Source organism: Copadichromis virginalis, linkage group LG14 (genome assembly GCF_057382275.1).
Source record: "Copadichromis virginalis isolate Kocher_CV1m ecotype Utaka linkage group LG14, C_Virginalis_male_GT1.1, whole genome shotgun sequence".
NCBI classification, from domain to species: Eukaryota; Metazoa; Chordata; class Actinopteri; order Cichliformes; family Cichlidae; genus Copadichromis; species Copadichromis virginalis.
This window is the reverse complement of record NC_140631.1, coordinates 17330817-17350844: the sequence shown is the minus strand read 5'-3', so window position 1 is coordinate 17350844 and position 20028 is coordinate 17330817. Positions and strand designations below refer to the sequence as shown.

Sequence of the window (20028 nt, the reverse complement as noted above, 5' to 3'; positions counted from 1 at the left end):
CAACCCCCCCCCCCCCCCCAATAACAAAATTCCTCCTTCCTTCTCCTTCTGGCTGTTTTTTTGTTCTTGTTCCACCCTCACCTCTCATGCCCCCTTTTCAGTCTGTTTTTGTAAATCTAGGAGAAGACGGAAAGATTAAGACAAAAAGACAGAGGGGGGAGAGGGAAATGTTTCATCAGTTCAATGCTTATCTGCTGTAATGACTGAGAAACAGCAGGGGGATTATTGTGCAATATTGTCACGGGTGTTGTCAGGGTAATACAAAGTGACAATATTGCATGATAACCTGCAGTTCATTACGAGGTCACTGCTGCTATTAGGAAGTAGTTGGTGGTGAAGGATGCGCACACATTATTGGACATTATTAATTGTTGTATATGTTTGTATTTTCTTGCGTCTTTATTCCTGTTTGGTAAAACAACCCAACTTCCTTGGAGGTCAAGTCACGATGTCAAGTTGCATCTGAGCATAGGGGTGACAGGATCAAAGACTTCTTTTGCACCGATTTTTCAACAGAGAAGTTTGCTCGTATAAAAAATTATTTTCTCTATGTTTGCCGACTATTTTCGCCGCTTACAGTTAATTAATAGCGTGTTTTCTGGGTGCTTTCAACTAAATAATTATGGCAGATCCCATTAACTGAGGGATTTTCTCGTGAACATTCATTAACTTCGACATTCTGCTTTTCTCAGAAGGCGATGGTGATCCAGCCAAGCTCAGAACCTCTCTGTCTCAGTCATTCACGCGCATAGATTTTCTTTTTCGGATTCACTGAAGTGCTAAACGCTGCAGACAAAACACTTGTTTTCACTGGCTGGAGAAGGTGAAATGAGGCTGCATTTGCTGCGCTCCGCTGACTGCCATCGGTTCAGACAGACAGCCATTCAACCCAGTTTAAACTGCAAATGAAGGACACAAAATTAGGATAAGTAGGAAGACGACACGGATTCACCGACAAGCTGCACGTCAACAAAAAAAAATTGAAAACAGATACACAGGAAGGGCAGACACACACAGCTCAGTCGGCGTTACCTCCTTTAGCCCCTCTCCGCTGACTGCGCCCTGCCATGTCGTGCCGAGCCGTGTGTTGTGATGTGTGGCCTAGTGGGGCTAATGGAAGCACATGTGTTGTCTGCTAACTCTGATTAACGTAACAGACTACAATGCCTCTTCTCTCTCTGGCTTGCCCGGCTGTCCTGTCTCCACCTCCTGTGTCTGGACTGTGTCTGGGTTTCAAAACTCTCAGAAGACAAACCAAATCATCAGATCCTCTTGGCTTGATTGTACTGGTGTCATATAATTACAGTGCACTGTAGTCTATAGTGTAAGCAATCAAAAGGTTAAATCATACAATAGTTATAAAGTGCAGGGCCTAGGACAGTTTTTGGAGTTATTATCACTCTCAGGAGATTTCCTGTCTCACAATCAGCTCTTGAAAGGCTCAACTTGTTGTAAAGGCAACAGGTCTGTATGTGCAACAATGTAATATTTATGACCGTTTGATGTGCAAGAATGTCCATTATGGAATGGTAAATGAAACTCAAATATAAAAGCTGATAAAAACTTTGAGTTACAGACCTTCTTCTTATCATTATTTTTTGGTCTTCAACCTGCACATGTTACATGTTAGTAAGCTCATAATACTGTAATTAGTTTGACAGTCGTTAAACCACTTCATCAGGTGATGACCTCCATCTTGGACTGGTGTGAAACAGCGAAAGTGAGAATTAGTACCAAGTGTGTGTGAGGCCATGCTTCAGGAAAAAAGCAGGAAAAAAGTGGAGTTCCCACTCCAGGTCGGGAATGAGTGGTTGCCCCCAGGTGGAGGAGTTTAACTGTTTCACAAGTGAGGGGAGAGTGCCGGACGGATTGGTGCTTCATTGACACTGTTCTGTGTTCCTGCACCTTGAAAAGAGCCAACTGAGGTGATTCTGGCATCTAATCAGGGCGCTATATAAATAAAATTGAATTGAATTGAATTAATCAGGATGCCTTCTGGGCTTGGGTGAGATGTTTTGGGTGTGTCCTACCAGAATGGGGCCCCAGGATTGAATCATTCAGCTGTTCCGGGAACACCTTGATCCAACGGCCAAGGTGGAGGAGGCTTAACTTTTCTAGAAGTGTTAGAAGATGGATGGAAAGCCACCTAGCTACACTGAAAGCTAAGCACTGAGTCACTTCAAAAAAAGCAGAGTGATTAACTCCCACACAGCCAAAGTCTTCAAACAGGCACACAAGCAGAGCAAAATGAACACAGCTAGACCTCTGCCCGCTGTCTGCTCCTCGAGCTATGGGTTTTGTTGTGTGCCGTGCCATGCCATGCCATGCCGTGCTGTGCCTCACCCAGTGTTTGTATGTGACGTGATGCGTGGCCGAGCGCCGGTCGAGGGGAGCCATAGGTGATTCTTTCCCTGCCGCTGCCCTTTCCCTGCCTCCACCCAATGGAACACGTGAGATAGTCAGCTAGGCGGACAGGAAAAGGAGGGTCAGGAAGGAGAAGACATGCAATCCTAGACAGCATCCCCCTGTGAGCCCCACTATATTATCTTTCCTCTGTATTTATTTTTACAACCTGAGAAGTACCCCTCCAGCACACATTTCAAACCTCTCCTTCCTTCCTTTGTCTCCTCTACTGACTTTTCCCTGATGCATTTGTGACCGTTGCTGATCATTTCAACCTCTCTTGCCTATGTACACACATCTGTGTGTGTAGGGGTGAGTGATGGATTCCTCAATGTTAATCTTCCATATAGGCACACACAATCCAGATACTGACCCCTAATCTTTGACCCTATTTAGTGAGGGGATTCAGCATTTCTGATTTGCTGTGGTGCACATTTTACTGAAGTGATCACAGTTATCCTGTGATGGAATATTTTTATCCTGATGGGAATCGTCTCATCCAGGTTTACAGTGTCCTCGCGTTACTGATTGCTTTTCAAAGTAGGAAAATGATGGGAATCATGTGCTATGGCCTTTGAGGTCACCAGGTCTTCGATTTATTTTAATTTGTCCCTTGCTGTGCTTTCATTCATCCACTCTGCAGATCCCGCCTCCCCCCCTTCCCTGGTCCTTCTGGTCACTCTCTTTTCTCCTCTCTGCTATTCACAGCTCCCAACCCCCCTTTGTGCCTTGTGACTGCAACCACCCCTCCCTTCTTGCTTTTCCACACACATACAAACACACACACACACACACACACACATGCACACACACGTAAGCTGAAATAGAAGAAGATATTCATTCACCGAGGCATGCACATGAGTGCGATGGTCGAAGAAGTAGGAAATATTCATGCACATGTCCACATCTACACTCACACTCACTTAAAAACACACACGCACTCCTCATGTGATGTGTACCGTGCGCCACGGGGTCCAGATGAGTGGAATCTCAGTGTTGGCTCTCGCTACACTGAGCGCCACAGGGGGTCTTTATCGTCGCGAAAATCAACAAAGCTGCAGTCACGAAGTGCCGCCTTGATCCCACTCGCACACAATCAGGAACACCATGCACACCAGCGACGGACAAACAAAAAAATAAAAAGGAAAAAAAGAATAATCCGAAACACAGAAAAACAAAAAAACAAAAAACACGCTCACACGCACGAAAAAAGTGACATAGCTCTGAAATCCCCCCAAACATTCTCATATTGTCATGTGAAAAAAGAAGAGCACAGCAGGGCAGTGTTTTCTTTAAAGTGCACACACTCCACAAGCACCTTCATAATGTCACAGCCCAAAAAAGAAAATCATTAAAAAAAATTAGGAATAAAAAACCCACAAAAAAAACCCCACAGGTAAGTCCCTTAACTACTTAATCCCTTCTTTAAATGCTTGCGTGATCTGCCATGTCTGTGATTTCACAGACGGACAGAGGCAGAAGCACGATGAAGTGCCAGATTAGCAGATAGCCGAGAGAAAGCATTTGTTAGATTGAAAGAGCGAGAGAGAGAATTGGAAAGCGAAAGCGTTTTGAAGGATACAGGTACACTTGCCTTTGTTTTTTTCCTCTAAATCCACTGCCCTTCATCATAACACTTGATTAAATCTAATCCTAATGCCTCTAATCCCCTGGGCACCCCCCCCCCCCCCCCAGCCCACCCTCCAAAAAATGCTTAAGTGCCTTGTACCCCAAAATGACATTTCTAGCATGACATCTCTTTCACTATTCCCTATTTCTGCCCCTTTATGTATGTGCATGTGGGTTATATATTACCTTCCAAAATTACACAACAGGGTACGTGGCTTTCAAGTACCGAGGATTAGTGGAAAATAAACTGTTTAGTCTGTCTGTCTGTGAATATCTGCAGTGGCCTGCTACAAATCTCTGTTTCTGTGCACTGTGAGCAACCTGCACGCTGCACCAAAAGTGTTGGCCTTACTTGACAAATATAAAAATAGGAAAAAAACATGATTTTTTTTTTCTTTCTTGGGTCAGATTTTGGCTAAGATGATATGGAATGGTATTAGTGTCTGTCTAAGTACTATGAAATTGCAGTACGACAGCTAAAGTTATATTTAAGGTTTAAGAAGACCAAAACAAGCTCGTCTAAGCCTTTTGAAGAGTCTGTTGTCTGCTGCTTATGAGACAGATTACATTCTAGGTTTCCTAAAAACTAAATTTCAAAATACATGAAAAAGGTATGTTTTTGTGTTAATTATTGTGGAACGTAAAAATCAGAGTAATCTAGTGATCGTTAAAACGTGTTCAAAATTTAAAACTGACGATCATTCATCTCATAAATTACGACTGTTGCATCAATATCAAAATTTGCAGTATTTCACGGCGCTATTATGTGTGACAGCAGACGGAGGTACATACTGCTGTGTATGTGTGTTCAGTGCATGGGGCTTTTTTGTGTGTTAGTAGCTGCATGCCTGTTGGGCCAGTTTTGGTCACGGAAAGCATGCTTGGGTGTGTGAATGAACATGAGGGGGTATGCTGTGTCCATGTGTGCGTATCTGATGTCTGCATATGTGTACGTGCGCAACATGAAGGGTCTGTGTTCGTGGCAGTGACCCACTTCCGGTGTTTTGACGAGCCAGATGGGTCACGGCAGCTGTAGCTTAGGAAGCAGAGTTGGCCTAGGGAGATGAGCAGGAAGAGAGGGAGGGAAAGGACAGTTGTTTGGGAGGAGGAAGAAAGAGGCAAGGACAAAGTGGAAGGAAAACTGGAGTAAAATGTCAGGAAAAGGAATGCCGGAGTGGCTGTAAAAGGAGAAAGGATTTGTGAAATATTTGACAATATATGCAGTGAAAAAGTAAAATTATTAACAAGATAGAAGAAAGGAGAAGACGGGAGTTTTTCCTTCCCACTGTCGCCATGTGCTTGCTCGTCGGGGTCACATGATTGTGCTAATGTAAGATTTTTTACCTTACAATATAAAACACCTTAAAGCCACTATTTTTGTGATTTGGTGCCATATAAATAAAACTGAATTGAATTGAATTTATGTTTCTGCTGTCTGCATGATTACAATGACAACTGCACAGAAACACACGCATGCAGACAGTCAAAAAGTCATCACGTACATTAATTATGCTTCTTGTCCTGGAAAGACACTAACCACACACACAAAACGACCCCCACCCTGTTGTTTCCACTGGAACCCCAGCCCAACTAAGTGTTGCACATCAGGGGAGAAGTAATAGCACCATGTTTAATTGATGGAATATAGAGGAATTCTGGTGATAACAGGGACTGTAAACGTGTTGCAAGTCACATAACACAGGCTACAGTTTTCATACCTAATAGTTGTGGAGACAACCCGTACATTCAGTTAAAGTATAAGTGATCAGTCAGTAGTTACTGACTGAGGACTGAGACAGACACACAAACACTTACATAGCTACAGCTTTGCCAATGCACCCTGAGGCAGTAATGCATGGTTTGCATAATTTTGAACGTTATGTAGGCTGACTAACAATCTCTCTCAGAGCAGATATGTATTAAACATACATATAAAACACAGGGTTCATTGCCTGAGTAATTAAACCAATGTGGTAGAAGTTTAAGAGCCTTATGTGGTCTGAAATCTAATGTTTTAAACCACTTTGGCAACAGTCCAGCATGCTAATGGAGTCAATCAAGGGACAGAATGAAAGGGAGATAAGAGCGAGAGAGAGAGGGAGCTGTGTTGTGTGCACTGGAGGACAAAGAGGTCTGGTGTGTAGAAGAGAAGCATCGGCTGCTGGCATGAAACATTCAAAGGGCAACACGACCTTTCTCCCCTTCCCCCTCACTCCCTCACTTTTCCCTTTCTTTTTCTGTCACTCCGCAGTTTTAATGTGTCGCCTTTCTTTCTTTCTCTCCTCCTGTCAGGTGTTTCTCCAGGCGTCTGTGCCCATGCCCCGCGTAGTAGTCATGTGCGAGCGTGTGGAGAGGTTAGGTTTGGGTTTTTTTTTGCCATTTGAGCACTAAGTGAACGTGTCAGTGCCCAGGGCAAGGGGTCTCCCCGCGGGCTTGAACTCAGTCACGGGAGCACACAACCCACTGGTGGTGCAGACATTCTGCCCTCAGGGTGTGTATAAATGTGTGTGTGTGTGCTTGTTAATGGCGAGTGATTGTGTAAGTTTCCTGTTGGCCTGTAAATGCTTATATGACTAAATTTGCCTTTGTATGTGCCGGCCTATCTCTGCATCCTTTGTGTATACCATGTACATGTTTGTGCTTGTATCAGGGTCGGTTTTAACGTGTCCGTTTGTTTTGTCAATGTCTGCCACCGCCTTTCATCTGCCTCCGTGCGTGCAGAATGTGTTTTAGGCTGTTTGAGCAGTGTGAGAAAGCGTCTGTGTGTGTGTTTGTGTACGTGTGTGTGTGTCTGAAACCATGGAGGAGGCACAATTCAGCCCTCAGGTCACTTAAACAGTGTGTATTGCCCCCTTGTTGTCTGTCTTCATGGCTACGTCATCATGGCTGGCATAAAGAACTCTCTCACCACACCCACCCTCCCACATGCACGCTCAAACGCACACAAATTTACATGCATAAGCATTTTCCAACAAAATATAAACCGTACTCTCTCTCTCACACACACACACACTTAGTAGTCTTTGCTGTATCTATGCCTGAAGGAACCACAAGGACATCTGCACAGTAAACACTAAACCCCCCTGAGTCTCAGTCCCAAATATTGCTCACAGTTGCACGCTCTAACTCTCCCCGGATCTCCCTGTCTCTCTCGCTCTAACAAATACACTCACAAATAGATAATAGGCCTGATTCTCCAGAGTGCATTCTGTGGCAATATAATGTAATAGGTTGTCATCTTGTGGAGCTTTTTCTCCATCCACCCGCACAATACACTCCCCCCCCTCTCTCTTTCTTTTCTGCCTTCTTTGTTTCTTTTCCCCCCCGTCAGCCTGTTTGTAGACCTTGATCAGGCCAAACATCCAACAATAGGAACTTTAAAATAACATTTAGTGAGCCCATTAGGAGCACTCCTTAGTCATTTCAAGCATCCAAAAGCACGGGGGATCGTGTGAAGCTAAGACGTGAACATACTTTGCTTAAAATATTTAGGAGTGGGAATTAACAAGTGTGTGTGTATAGCAATGTAATACTGCTAGATGGTGAATATTGCAAACATTATACCAACTATATGTCAGCTGATTTAAATTTCTGGATCAGCTTCAGTAGTAACAGTAGAGCCGTGCCCTCAGCCTTCAGGATTGCTGTGTTATTAATCGCTGAGCATAATGAGCGCATACAAAGTGATCTTCTAATTGTCTGTCTGTGTGTCGTGGCTGCTGAAAGACCGACTCCCGCTGTCTTGATGACATGAGGCAGATGCAATCTGCACCTTTACCTGATATGGATTGACAAGGTGCTAACACAGAGCAGGAGCACTCTGATAGGGGGGCACAGAAAGAGAAAGTTGATTGTGGCGGCTGCAGAGACAGAGAAACAGGGCCTATCTTGATTAACCTGTCACCTGTCAATCATTTGTCATGTGACAAGCACTTTGCCACGATGGTGTGTTTTCTTTCAATCATGCCGATTACCCTCGTATTCCCTTTGACTTCTGTCTTAACTGTAAAGAAGAAAGAAACACAAGGCACAGAGGAAGCAAGAGATAACAGGACTGGAGATCATTTAATTAAACCCTTCTCAGTGTCTTTCAGGACTTTGAAGCAATGGCTTTTGATCTCTGTCCTATTGACTGTCTTTTCATGTTTAGTATCTTTGCATGTCTTTAGACGTGTTTGTAGATCATCTCAAAGGACAAGTAATGGAATTTCTAGACACTATTTGAAAGCTGTCTATAGTCATGTGAAGAAGACAGTTTTTGGCAGGACTCTGTACAGTCCTGCTAAAAACTAAGCACACTTTTAAGCTTGTAGAAGCTTCTTTATTGGCAAAAACTTTTTTATCAGCCTCTCACATTCTTCTTTAAAATGCAGCTTTAGTTCAATGAGGTTTCTGCATATTTGTTGATGCACAGCTCTCTTAAGGTCCTACAAAGGTATTTTAATCAGGTTGATGCCTGGACTATGGGCCATTGCAACATCTTGATTCTTTTCTTTTTCAGTCATTTTGCTGTAGATTTTTTGCCGTGCTTGGGATATTTGTCTTGATGCATCACCCAGTTTCAGGCCAGTCTTTAGCTCTTGGACAGATGGCATCATATTTGACTCTAAAATACTTTGGTCTACATAGGAGTTCGTGGTTGCATCAATGACTGCAAGGTTTCGAGGTCCTGTGGCTGCAAAACAAGCCCAAATCATCATCCCTCCACCTCTTAACAGTTGGTGTGAGGCCATCCCTGCTGATGCATCGAACTCTGCGGTGGTTGGATGCATCAGCAGGGATGATGAGACAGAGTACCGGGCTGTGGTCGACTCCTTTGTCACGTGGTGTGAGCAGAATCATCTGCAGCTCAACGTGGCAAAGACCAAGGAACTGATCGTGGACTTCAGGAAGACCAGGAAACACTTGACCCCTGTTTCAATCCAGGGGGTCAGTGTTGACATTGTGGAGGACTATAAATACCTTGGAGTACACATTGACAATAAACTGGACTGGGCTAAAAACACCACAGCACTTTACAGGAAGGGCCAGAGTCGTCTCTATTTTTTGAGGCGACTGAGGTCCTTCAACATCTGCCAGAAAATGCTGAGGATTTTCTATGAGTCTGTTGTGGCCAGTGCGATCCTCTATGCTGTTGCATGCTGGGGGAGCAGGCTGAGGGTCGCAGATGCCAACAGACTTAATAAACTGATCCGTAAGGCCAGCAATGTTGTGGGGATGGAGCTGGACTCCCTCAAGGTGGTGTCGGAGAGGCGGATGCTGTCCAAGATAAAGACAATGTTGGATAACACCTCCCACCCACTCCATGACATGTTGGTCAGTCACAGGAGCTCGTTCAGTGAGAGACTGAGATTACCGAAAAGCACCACTGAACGACACAGGAAATCATTCCTGCCTGTGGCCATCTCCCTGTACAACGCATCCACTTAACACACTGTTTGCTGCTACAACTACACACGTTTCTTTTCCAACTATTTATTTATGAGTGACTTATGTATGTATGTATGTATATATATGTATATATTGTACTATTCTTAGTTAGCGTATTGTCTGTCTTGTCTTAATGTTGGTTTAAAATGGAGCACTGTAACAAAAAATAATTTCCCCCAGGGATCAATAAAGTATTCTGATTCTGATTCTGATATTTTATGAACACCTTTGTGAACTTTAACATTTAACTTGCTAACTGAGGTCTGTAGAGTCTGCAGTGTAGCTCTTTGTTTTTGCAATTTCTATGAGCATTCCAGGGTCTGATCTTGGGGAGAATTCGCTGTGGTGTTCACAACTAAGAAGATTGCAGGATTATGTTAACAAACACCCGAATACACCAGAGCAACAAATTACCAAAACCTCTGCTTCTACAGAGGTCCTCACACTTGCTTCTATGTACCCTCTTTATTCCTGTGCAAGAATTAAGGTTGTACTTAATGTTTCACACAACCTTATAGAGCTCAGTGAAAGCTCTCTTTATCACATGCTCAAATGTTATTCTCAAAGTAAATTAGTGTGTATTTATTATGGAAATAATGTAAATGATGAATTTATATATATATATATATATATATATATATATATACGGACAGACAATTGGGGAAAGGTCACTGGGTTCTTAAAACAAATGGGTTAGTTCACTTGTGAAGCAAGAATCTCCACAGTAATCCCTGTGAACGATAGATGTCTAAATGTGTCATTGCAATCACAAAACCACTAAAATATCACAAATAAATGTGAACACCAAATTTCATGGTCATTACTTCTAGATAGTGAAAGTACTCTCGAACTAATAGATCGTCAAATGGGTAAAAGCAATTACTTAACCTTTGAGACTTGACCAAAATAATCTGTTTTGTACGCTGTTGTACTCTCAAGCATACCAGCTTTGTCTGCAAGTTTATTTCATCTTGTTTACATCATGTAGCAATTTATTTGGAGCTTTCTGACATGGGAGCTGACAGCATGCCATCCAAATATCTGTTGCCTCGCTGTAACATGTCATCATGAAGATGAAAGCTCTAGGGATACAATCTTATCCCTCATAAGCCTGAAAAAAGCTTGGAGAGAGTACATTGACATGTACAGAGAAAGCAGGAATTATTTAGGAGAGAGGACAGACATCGGTGAAGACAAAATCTGAAGGAGGGATCAGAGTATCTGTGCATCCACAACTTTGAACTGCTGACAGATAGAGTAAAAATACATTTTTGATACAGTGGTTAAAGCAGATTGTGATCAATAACAGGACCTGCAGTTCACAGTCTGAATGTGTTAGCTATCTTTAGTCTCCCCATACATGATTTAACCCATTAAAATCATATTCTAAACTCATCCTTAGTTTGATATCAGACAAAAAATGATAGATTGTCAATTTATTTGCATAATATATGCTATATACAGGGTGTATCAAAAAGAATCATCTGGTTTCAAAGTGGTTTAATCTCGCAGTTGTTAACGATTGACATGGGTAGAAAGAGGAGATTCATGAGTTTCAGTGGTTCCTGGTAGTTTCAGTGACAGTAGACACGCCCCAAGAACTATAGGATTAGTTTGACTCTCGGTATGGACATTAAGTACTTATGATCAGAGCAGAGCAGGCTGTACCTGCTGCGGAGACTCAGGTCGTTTGGAGTGGAGGGCCCACTCCTGAAGAAATTCTATGACTCTGTTGTGGCTTCTGCTATCTTTTATGGCGTGGTCTGCTGGGGCGGCAGCATCTCTGCTGGGGACAGGAAGAGACTGAACAGGGTGATCCGAAGGGCCAGCTCTGTTCTAGGATGCCCTCTGGACCCAGTGGAGGTGGTGAGTGACAGGAGAACGGCGGCTAAGCTGTCATCCCTGATGGACAACATCTCCCACCCCATGCAGCAGACTGTGACAGCACTGAGCAGCTCCTTCAGTGGGAGACTGCGGCACCCACGGTGTGGGACGGAGAGATTTCGCAGGTCTTTCCTCCCCACTGCTGTCAGACTCCATAATAAAGACTTTAACTGATCAAGCACACACATCCATACATATGCAATAACACTAAGTGCAATAATCCTTTCTGTCATCGTTGTATTTTTACTCAGTTGTATATAGTATTTGTATTTGTATTCTATTTTTATCTTATTGTATATTTATTTTATTTTATTCTACTGTATATAGTATTTTATTTTATTCTATTCTGTACAGTTGTGTACTGTATTTATTCTTATTGTATTCTAATTTTTGCCTCATAACTTTTGCACTGTCCACTTCCTGCTGTGACAAAACAAATTTCCCACGTGTGGGACTAATAAAGGTTATCTTATCTTATCTTATCTTATCTTATCAAAAGTTTTGTATGTAAATTTTATATTCAACCATATATTTTGAAATTTACGCCATCTTACATGTCCATTACTTTAAAAAGTGTAGTGTGAAGTAAAAACGACTTGTAGACTTATAAAACTTGACTTACAAAGCAAGAGGAAGCCAGTTCACCTTCACTTAAGAGAAGGACAGCCATCCATTTTCTTAATTGTTTATTCAATTCAGGGATGTGAAGGGGCAAACCCAGCTGTAACAGGGCAACTTTCTCCCATATCTGATATAATAATGATATACCTAAAGGGCAATTAAATAATGTGATCCTGCAGAATTTACTGTCCATTTAGTGTGAAAGTGATCAGTGATGCAGCTAGTTGTATCAACTGTTGTTACGTCCTTTGCTTTAAAATAAAAATTGTGGATTTTCTTCTTTTCTTTTAGACATGCCACCAAAGTGGTTTGGTTGTGCTTTCGTGCTGCTATCAATTAGATTCAAAGCACAATCAATTCTTCTGGTCACGTCTTTGTTTTTTAAGTTAGTGTTAATACTCTAAATAGATAACCACTTGTTTCAAATGAAGACTCAGCTATAGAGAGGTGCGGGTGTGAAAATGTTTCTCTAAATAGTTGCACTTCATTTAGTATTTTTAACACCTTGTTTGTTTTTGCCCTCAGATGGAGCGCACTGAGACGGTGTGCTGCTACTGCGGCGTAAGCTACCTCATCTTCCACGAGTTTCAGCAGCTCCGCACCGAGCTGACTCAGTTAGAAGCTGAGCTCCAGGACCTGAGAGAGACTGCCCAAAAAGAGAAGGCCCAGCGTGAAGCACTGGAGCTGGGCCGGTTGGAGTGGGAGAGGGCACTTCGGCTGGAGATGCAGAGACAAGCAGAAATCAGAGAGAGAAACACACGAGAAGAGCTAGAAGAGAGGAACCAAAATGCAGTGAGAGCTCTGAGAGATGAGTTTGAAGCAGAATCTGAGAGTACAAGGAAAGAGGTGGAAGAGGAGCGTCGGAAAATATATAACGAAAAAGAGAGTCGAGTTAGAGGAGAGCTGGAGAGGAGGAGCGACGAGAGAGAGAAAGTTCTGCGTGACGCACTTCAAAAGGCCAATAAAAATTCAGACGAGCTGAGAAAAGAACTCCAACAGCTGGAAGAGAGGTGAGGTTTGGAGGTGTCTGTACTTCCCATCACTGGTGTGAAATGATCGCCGTTGCCAGGTTTCGTGTGGGCAATTATCCCGTGAGTCATGTTATTCACACAAAAACACAAAAACTCGACTCTCAGGCACATCAGCTACCCCGCAGGCCCACATGAATATGTACATCTTGAAATATAGTTTGCTCTGTAATTATAACTTCTGCAGTCATCTTCCACACCGTCATCATAGCCCAGTGCCTGTTTTGGGCGCTGTTACAATGTGAGGATAATGAGCCAAAAGGAAAGTGAGCTTTTTTTTAAAAAACTTGTGTTAAGTAAAAACATACCGCCTTTCACTTTGGATCAGCAAAGATGCAAGGGAGGGCAGAGGCTATTTCTGGATCAGGATGTGTGGAGGTGTTTGTTGGACAAAAGATATCCCTGCAGGTTTTGGAGCTTTGCAGTGTTGCTGCTTGACTGACAGCTTTTATCTAATTACCCTGTGAGCACTGATGAAATTTCTCCTTTTTTCTGTAGTAGAAGAAAAGCAGTTTGCTCTAAAGCATGCTCTACCAGTGCAAAATGCTTACAGGTGGCTGCCCAAGACCCTCAGTTTTAAAGAGGAAAGATGATATTCAGTACTCACTGTCATGCGTTGGCACTGAACACTCACACGGAAGGAAGTTGATAGACAGCTTTTTCCATTAAAACCAGCTTTCTCGGCCCATCATTTATTGCTGTGCCTCTACCCGCCTACACATGTACTGTATCAGCTGCATGCAACAGGCTCCGGCATGTTTCCAGAGGGCTGTTGACAGCTATTCTGGGAAATGTAAGTGCACACCAGTAGTGGAGTTGCTTATGCTGCTCATAAAATGTATAGCAGAGGGATCATAGTTTGCAATTATTATAAACACATACTGTATATTAGTTTTAGCTAATATTAATCCCTAGTGCGTATGTGTGTGTGTGTGTCTGTGCTGCAGAATCATGAAGACGATGGTAAATTTGCTGTTGCCATTTAATTTTTTTTCCCACTTAGTATGCTCAAGTTCAGGAAAAGTTGACATCATGGAGTTAGGGAAAGTCGGTTTTTGTGTGTGTTTGCACTTATCCGTAATATGGTGCACACACACACTCACTCACACACAAACAAACAAACAGGTGGTTAAGACTCCTGCTGGCTTACTTACATCAGCCTTCACATTTTTGGTAATCAAATAGCAGGCGTCCGCGAACAAACAACCATCAAAGGCTTGCTTACGTTGCTGCGTTTATGGGGAATATGTAGGAAATGCATTTAATGTTGTGACTCATGAGAAAGCTACGAACAGCCCAAACTATTAGAAGTCTGTGCTGTTATAAAACAAAACAAAAAAAATTACACAGTTCTAAAGCAACTCGCCCTGTAAGTGACTGACACACACACCTGCACGTACACCTTGCAAACCACAAATTACCGGTTTACACCATTAAATTTGAGAGGATATTGTGGATCAACAGATTTAAAGGGTCGTTCATTAAAACACACGCTGACAATAAAAAAATTCTACATTAGCTCATTTGGAAGCCATTCAAATAAAGGCCCTCGCAGGAGTTTTCCCTTGATTGACATTTTTCTCTTTGTTGGCCTGTTTGGATGAGACATCTTGTACCTATTACTCCAGCATGAGTTTTGATGACTTCATGTAGTTCTTGGTAATAATGCTGTAGCGTTTCTCCACCAGCCTTCTGCATGATCAGATGCAGAAAGTGGAAATGTGTGGTTGTTCTGCAAGAGCCTCTTTCGAGCCAAGATCTACTTTTAAAGTCTCCCAGTATCTGTCAGCCCAAACCACTTTTTTCATGTGTACACAACACACAAGATAGTTCTTTAAATGAGAAAAGTGGAAACCTGTTTATCTCCTAGTCAGTAGGAGCTGACTGGAAGCCTTGGGCAAGCCATGAGGTGGCTTGGTCACAAGGTCACACACAGCACAAATAGGATGATCTATATTACTACAGTCACACCAGAGGAAATAGTGACACAGCAGCCTGACGAAAGTCATTGTGACTGTGCGCAATGAATTTGCAAATTTGCTGCATTTGAAATGCTTGCATCAAAGGCGGGGGCAAGATTTGCGACCACTTTCAGTTAGTTGCCGTATTTAAAGTTAATCTGTCAAGATGGTGAAGTTGGCAATTACATGTAATCTGTGATAATACCCAGTTAACTGTGATAAATCCATGAAAGTTGCAAATCTGTTGCCGTCTACAACAGATTTTTAGATGGAAAGTCTGTAACATTAAACAGAAGTTTAAAATTGACTATATACATTCATTGTTCAGCCAGAATCTCATAGACCTGAAACAGAAAGTCCTCCACGAATAGTTGCTGCAGGACGGCAATTTAGGGCTGACTCCGACTGATTGCAGTGTCTCAGCTGTCTGTCAACAATCACCTTGAAAAGTTTCAATCGCAGGACCAATTGGACACAGCTACATGTGATCATTTGCAGAATAGAAAAAAAATGAGTACCATCACCTGGCAACCAAAGGTTTATCCTAGTAACAAGGAGGTTATCATGCTGTTTTTGCTGTAGTGTGACTGAACCACAAAGTGGTGTCAAGTTTATTTTCTGAAGGGGGATGGTTTTGTTCCTGAACTCTCCATTCAAAAAGGTGTTGCCCTAGATTTGATGGTATTGTCCTTTAGCAGCGTAAGAATATCTGTGTCAGCAGCAGAGATAACAAAATGGAAAAGTGATATTACTTTGGAAGCAATGCAACCTACAGTTTCACCAAATGACAAACAAACACACCTAGCTGGTCACAGTGTTGGATGAAAAGTCAGTAAAGCACTTATCAGATTCTGACTAAATGATGTCAGAGCTCTGCCTGCATGTGAAGAAAGTTTCTGAGATCACACCGTTCCAGCCTTCTTGACATCAGATGTAGCTCGCTTTTAAGCTTGTTGACTAAACCAATCACTGTGATTACATATTTATCATTGCCTTGCAGCTCTAAATTAAACTCCTTGAGCAGGTCATTGAGATCTGTCAGGAACACTAAATCCAAAAGCTACAGCTGAATATTCTACGTTTGGAAAGCTTCAGAAGATTTAGGATTTCAGGCAGTAATTTGGTGAATCTTGCCAGAAATTTAACTCTGCTTAGCCGCGTAATGCCTGTGTGCTGCAAAATAACCTTCTCTGGATGGCTCCTGGCCTGAATGGAATACATAATCTTTGCTACAACATCCATCATCTCTGTCATATTTAAAATGTTTACCCTAAAGTCTTTACTTGTGAATTATACAATGATAATTAGGGAAGTCTGGAAAACATTCACTTTGTTTATACAAAGAATTGAACCCACCAGTGCAACATGGCATCACTGATGGAGATTAGCTTAAACTGAAGAGAAAAACCACTCGGTGGATTTCTCCTCAGCATCCTTTGCCTTTCCCTCATTTGTTTGTAATACTTTCTCAAGATGGTTGTATGTCTTTGGAACCACGATTTCCCTTTTGTTGTCAAACTAACAGAAGAGCATGTTTATTCTACATTCTTTTAAACAGCTTTAACATCCTTGAAAGCCTTTTTGTCCGTTTGAAAAAATGTGACTGATGCAATAAAATGTCATCATGTCAGCCTGACCCTTGGCAGTGGGTCAGGTAAAAACTGAGTGTTGCTTACGAAGCTTTTCATTCCTATACTTTTGGAGTGCATAGAGTTGTTTTGCACTTTTTAGAAATGCCAAACCTACTTTCCTTCCATTGCTATGCCAAGCTGGCATTGCATATAAAACATTTGAGCTTTGAAAGTTTTACATTTATTTTTTTGGATTCCATATTTGTTTGCCTACTTAGTTACCTAAATAGTTGACTGTGGACATCAATCAACCTGTCAAATTTAACACCGTGAATGAACTAAAGTGTACACACAGAAAACCACTAATAACTTTTTATCTTGTAGCTCTGGGTGGAGTACACTGTTCATGAAATCTGAGAATCAATACCGTGTTTTTTGGACTATATGGCGCACTAGCCTCGTGGAGTAATCTGGGTCCATCCGCTTCAGGTCCCAAAGTCACTGCGACATCACTGAGAGTTAAAAACTGTCTAAATTATTTCATCTTTAACAAAATGATCAGCGTTGCTTTACCATGTGTAACAATTAAGTTTAACATCCAGGCATCCATGAAAACAGAATTTATTACATTTCACAGAGTTAGAAGTTAGCAGGAAGTTAGCTCGCTAGTTTCCACCTAAACATGATATAGCATGTTCTGACTGAGAGATTTCTGAAACAAATTAAAATATACAGCTCTGCTATGACTTCCAACATAAATGAAGGCAGAAAACTAAACAGCAGTGACGTTTGTAGGGTTACTGAAGTTGCACTAGCTGTTAAATAAAGCGACCCACCTATGTTAGTATAACATAAACACAGTGAAGCTGGAGGATGAATGCTAACCTTTTTCCACTCGGGAGGGTTCCCGATGGTTAGGGACAAATGCAATCGCATGGCAGGATGCTGTAAACGGAGCAAACTTCAGTCAGGAGAACAACTGAGATGATCCATCCACAATACGAGGTTAGTCATTAATATACTGCAACAACATGGGAATAGAGCAGCTGCGAGAGAATTCAACATTAATGAATCAATTGTACGGAAGTGGAGTAAGCAGGAAGAATGAGTTGAGTAAAATTTATGTTATCTGACTGTTTTGTTTCGCTTAATGCGCCTTATGTATGAAAACAGACCCGTTCATTGACAGTGCACCTTATAATCCACTGCGCCTTACCGAAAAATACGGTACTTGTACTGACCAGTAGAGCACCTTTGGGATGTGAAGGAACGAGAGACTGTCATCATGGATGTGCAGCTGACAAATCTGTAGCAGCTCTGTGATGCTATCATGTCCATATGGACCAAAATGGCTGATTTCTAGGACCTTGCTAAATTTGTGCCACAAAGAACTGAGGCAGTTCTGGAGGCAAAAGAGGGTTAAACTCAGTGCTAACACCGTGTACATAACAAAATGCCCAGTGAGTGTAGGCTGAACTGATTGGGACCAAAGCACACTGGGAATTTATTATACCAAACGATTTCATTTTAAACGTTCAGATCATATAATGGATAGTGACTGTATATACTGTATATACTGTAGTACTGTATAGTGTAAACAGAGTGTAGTACATGAGTGAAGTACATGTTCTCCCTGGTACTCTGGCTTCCGCCCACAGTTCAAATACATGCTTGTTAGGTTAACTGGTCATTCTAAATTGGCCTTAGGTGAATGTGAATGCTTGATTTACTGCTCACTACCTATTAAGTACCCACTGGGAACATTGTAAATACTATCTGGCAAAAACAATAATTAGTATATTAGAATAATATAAGGAAATACCAAGAAATTACAATATACAGTAGGAATGCCAAAGTCTGGTTTAAGCTTCCAATATGGGTTGGTTAATGATGGATATTTTACTGTAATTTACAGTTTGTGTGTGTATGTGTGTGTGTGTGTGTGTATGTGTGTGTGTGTATACATCAAAGCCGTTGTGCTCATATGGCAAGCTGGGTTTTAGGGTGTCCGTATGTTGTTATTTGTGTGATAGACTGGTGAGCCAATCCCCAATCTGGTGTAAAGCTGATTATCTCTCTCTCTCATACGGCGTCTCTTCATGGAGCCAAAAACACATGTACACAACACACACAAACAAAAGCACACACAGTCGGAGTCTAAGGGCCAAGGGCAGGTCAGGACGTCAAAGTTCAGACAGAGGTAATGACTCAGTGAGAGGCCAGCATGGGCCGACAGCAATGGAGTCTCTTTCTTTTTATACAGATATGAATGAATGTTTCATGCCAGGAGGGTACTGCCTCTGTTTTAATACTGTTTTTCTTCTTGAGCCAGAACATAGACACGATCAGACCTCCCTGAACTGGCCTTCCTACTCCCACATACACACAAACTGAAACCAAACCCTCACACAGGTTTTTCTTTGCTTCTTTTGATAATCTGTTAGCTGTCTGATCTTGTGTTGATCTGACAGGATAGGAGATTTCTGTGTGTGTGTGTGTGTGTGTGTGTGTGTGTGTGTGTGTGTGTGTGTGTGTGTGCACATTCAGTGGGAGAACCTGACTGGTAACGTTACAAAAATAACCAAAAAAGAAACCCCACCCCTTTACACAAGCTAAACCTAACCGAAAATGTCACCTGTCTGACCTCGAGTGTTTTTTGACGACACGTGTGTTTGAATGCGTGCGTGTGTCTGTGTAACAAGCGTGTGACAGAAAAAAGAAAGGTGAGAAAAACCGTCATGTGCGCAGTGCAATTAAACCTGGTTTTAAAATGTCACCTGCTACGCAAGTTCAAGCACAAACAAGCTGGAGACGTTTTGGTGTTGATGAGTAAAGATTAAAAAGATAGAAAGGGAAAGAGATAAGTGCCGTTTTTAGTTCATATTAGAAACCAGAAAAGCACGTCATATCCAGCTTTCGCCCAACGATGTCTCACATCATCTGTGGACTTCTACTTTTCATGTTCCTACAATCTACTTCTATCATTCAGATGAAGCCTGCAGCATTTTTATCGCTTGTCCTTGGGATCACATGCTGAGGCAATGTTCCACATTTTTATTGGCTCTAGTTTAAAAAAATAAACACATTTCGGTCTCACAATAAAAAGTAGCTCAAAGAGATCTACAGATGCATCACCAACAAAACCCAAAGCTGATTACAGTCAAAAGCCTTAAAAACAAACTTCAGCTTCTGTTACGTGCGATGTGCTTACTTAGTGACTGAGTTGGGGAAACTGCTACCGTGCATCGTTTGTGTTAGTCTTTATTTAGTTTAGTTGTGCTTGCCACACAAGCATACTCTTTGCCCCACATTTAGTGTGTTAAAGCTCACCTTAAGCACCTTATTTCAGTTGTAAGGTTTTTATCAGGACATGATAATGAAAAGATCATCTGGAACTACAATCTCAGATGATCAACAACAAGTGAGATTTATTAGTTTTAATTAATCGGCCCCAAAATGCAGAATCAATGGAGTCAGTCGGTTACCTTTAGCAGCAATAAC

General features: G+C 41.9%; 1 protein-coding gene across 1 annotated transcript in view; it reads left to right on the top strand.

Moving 5' to 3' along the window:
- lekr1 (Leucine-, glutamate- and lysine-rich protein 1) overlaps positions 1 to 20028 on the top strand; it is a 101995-nt gene that overhangs the window by 20461 nt on the left and 61506 nt on the right. The window contains exon 3 of the mRNA XM_085429622.1: positions 12493 to 12977. Coding sequence (XP_085285748.1) covers positions 12493 to 12977 — 485 coding nt within the window. The remainder of the gene's footprint in view (positions 1 to 12492; positions 12978 to 20028) is intronic.